Source organism: Eubalaena glacialis, chromosome 3 (assembly GCF_028564815.1).
Source record: "Eubalaena glacialis isolate mEubGla1 chromosome 3, mEubGla1.1.hap2.+ XY, whole genome shotgun sequence".
In the NCBI taxonomy this organism is placed as follows: domain Eukaryota; kingdom Metazoa; phylum Chordata; class Mammalia; order Artiodactyla; family Balaenidae; genus Eubalaena; species Eubalaena glacialis.
In genome coordinates, this window is record NC_083718.1 from 156,003,748 (window position 1) to 156,006,844 (window position 3,097).

Genomic DNA, 3,097 nt, shown 5'->3' on the forward strand with positions numbered 1-3,097 from the left:
AAGAGCTCAGCCAGGTGCGTCTGTGTGGAAGGGGAGTGCTCTCCCAGTAAGAAACCGAGAACGTACAGATAACTGGGGGTGCGGGGACAAACTTGTGGGGGGATGAAGGGACAACAGCAAGGGAGTCATAAACCCAGTCTGACCTAGGTTTGACTCCTTGTCTTATAAAAACACCAGGGAAGGTTAAAGAAATGAGGAGCCAGTCGGGAAGTGGCTTGAGATCGAAGGTCTGGCTTCAGAAGGCTTGGAGTTCACCAGAAACCCAAGGTGAGGGCTCACAGGTGGTGATCCAGGGTCCCCAGACGTGGGACCCAAAAGAGCGCTGGCGGGTGGGGGGCGTGCACAGTGGAGGGAGAAGAAACGGGGGCCTCACAGTTCGCGGTGGGGAGGGGGGTTCAGTCCGGTGGAGAGATGGCGGGAGGCTCCCCAGAGATGGGGGGCAGAGACAGATGCAACAGGTGTGCTCAGTCCATCAATCAGAGCTGGGAGCTCCGAGGTGCGCTCCAAGCCAAGGGGGCAGAGATGGGGGCTCCCAGGCAGCGCCCCGTCCCGGGGTAGAGGGGCCCGAGCCACTCCGCCGGGCTGGAAGGGCTCACAGGTAGCGCTCCAGCCCCGGCGCGTAGCCCGGCGGCCGCAGGTAGGCCTCCCCCGGGCCGAGCGGGCCGAGCGCGGCCGCCGGCCCTGCCAAGGCCAGCAGCGGCTCGACGGGCAGCGGTCCGGGGCCAGGACGCGTCGCGGGCAGCCCCAGGCGTTCGGGCGGCGGCGAGTAGAGAGGCGGGGAGGCGGCTGCCGCGCAGGGCGGGAAGGCGGCGTCGGGCGCAGCGCAGCAGGGCGGCTCGGGGGCGCCCAGCCCCGCCAGCTCGGGCGGCAGGCTCACCAGGCTGTCGACGCTGAAGAGGCGCGCGGGCGGCGTGGAGCCCGGAGCGGCGGGAGGAGGCGGCGCGAGCAGCGTGGGGCCGGGCGCGTAGGGCGCGTAGGGGAAGGGCGGCGGGCCGGCGGCGGGCGCGGGCGGCGCGGCAGGGAGCGCGGGCAGCTCGGCGCGCTTGAAGCGCTTGCGGCGCCGCAGGAAGCTGCCGTTGTCGAACATGTCGGCGGCCGCCGGGTCGAGCGTCCAGTAGTTGCCCTTGCCCGGGTTGCCCGGCTCGCGGGGCACCTTGACGAAGCAGTCGTTGAGCGTGAGGTTGTGGCGGATGCTGTTCTGCCACTTGCGTGGGCTGTCGCGGTAGAAGGCGAAGCGCTCGGTGATGAAACGGTAGATGGCGGCCAGCGTGAGGCGGCGGCCGGGGGCGTGAGCCAGCGCCATGGCGATGAGCGCGATGTACGAGTACGGTGGCTTCCCGCGCTGCAAGGGCCGCCGGCGGCGGCGGCCCGGTCCTGGCGCCGGCGCAGGTTCCGGCTCCCCGCGGCCCGCGGCCGCCTCCTCGGGCTCCGGCCCGGGCTCGGCTCCGGCAAGCGGCGACGGCGGCGGCCCCGACGGCGCGACCGAGGGCGGGGCCGGGAAGCCCGAGAAAGCGGCCGGCGGCTCCATGTCGCTGCGCCCAGGCATGAGAATGCGGCGGGCTGCCCGAGCTCTCGGAGAGAGCTGGGGCCGCTGGCCCGCCTTATATGGACACGGCCCCCTCCCCCTGTGCCCCAAACCAGGGGTGAGGGCTCGGACCTTCTCCGCTGGCCAGCGCCTCCCCTCTAATTTGCCTTCCCAATCCTCTTAAGATGCTGACGATTCTCCCCCATCCCCATCCCCACCCCCAACATTTCACCCCTCCCTTGGTCTCGTCCCTTTGGGTCAGTCAGTCCCAGACCCAGCCTCATCCCTTCCTCATCTCCATGGGGTCAGTCCCTGGCCCAGGCCCCATCCCACCAGATTCTGTCAGCCCCCTTCCCTTTCCGCTCCTCCCTCAAGCTCCACCCCTTTGGCTCAATGCCAGTCACAAATCCACCCATTCAGAGCACTCTCTGGGCCCCCTCCCCATTATGCTTCTCCCAGCCAACTCCTGTCCCCTCCATCCTTCTCTCCTAGTCCCCTCCCGGTCCTTCCAACCCCAGCTGGGGCAGAGATGAGAGCCGCCCAGGGCCGCCTTGCTAGCCCTCAGCATCCTGATACTGTGCTGGTCGGGGAGGTGCCAGGCCCACCCTGGGACATTAGGCAATGGAGATAGGTAGGGTGGGGGAAGGGGAGAGCAGGAGGCCGGCTTGTCTCAGGGGAGGATGTTTCCTGGCTCCAGGGTCAGCATCTCCGCTCTCTGCTATCTCCCCCACAATCTTGTCCCATCCAGGCCAGCATCCTTTGAAAAAACAAAATCGTGAAAAGTGGTCCAGCTAGCAGATTAGGGAACTGGAGGACTGACTACTTTAAATCAAGAGCCCCCTAGAAAATCTATAACTTGGAATTGCCTTCTGGCTGCCTCTTCTCCATGCATCTTCTGTTCTAGAAAAAGGGCTCCCTTTCTCACACACTCATGTCATGCACACTGGGAAGATGCACAAAACACAGCCTGCACAGCCCAGAGTTCCAAGGAGCAGTTACTGGGTCAGAGAGTGACCCCCAAGTGCTTCCACAGACTGGAGGTCTGGGAGAGCTGCTTACTGGCCCAGAAATGCCAGACTCGCATCTCACTGGGGAAGGTGGGGTGGTCTTAGTCTTTATTAAAACCTGGCTCTAAGAAATACCACCACCCCACCACACGGTTCAGAAGAGATGCAACCCTGAGCCTATTTAAGGAAACTTTTCCAAAGTGACAGGAAAGCCAGACCTGGCTTGGAGGGAACTAAGGGATGAAATAGCCTTGTCTTAAAGAGACTTGTCTGTCTTAGAGATAGGCAAGTTCAAGGGAACAGGGCTGGGAGTAGGTAAGGCAACTGAAGTGGCCCAGATTTAAGGGGCCCTCTCACTCTTGGGGTGGTGCAAGTGTAGGGTCGGCATTTGAGAGCCGACCAGTTCTGACCCTGATGTAGTGCCCCTGGGTACAGATGATCAAAGCTAGCTATAGCAGCCAGAGGGCCTAGGACTTCAAATTCCAAACTTGAAGCTCCAGGACTCCGCTCTCCCAGCTCCAATCTCAGCTGATAATATACCAGCCACCATTACAGAGCATTGTGT

General features: G+C 63.5%; 1 protein-coding gene across 1 annotated transcript; it reads right to left on the bottom strand.

Annotated features, from left to right (window-relative positions):
• Positions 1–592: 592 nt before the first annotated feature.
• On the bottom strand, positions 593–1,546 carry FOXE3 (forkhead box E3). Its single transcript, XM_061186619.1, has one exon. The coding sequence runs from the start codon at positions 1,544–1,546 to the stop codon at positions 593–595; it is 954 nt and encodes a 317-aa protein (XP_061042602.1).
• Between the last annotated feature and the right edge of the window lie 1,551 nt (positions 1,547–3,097).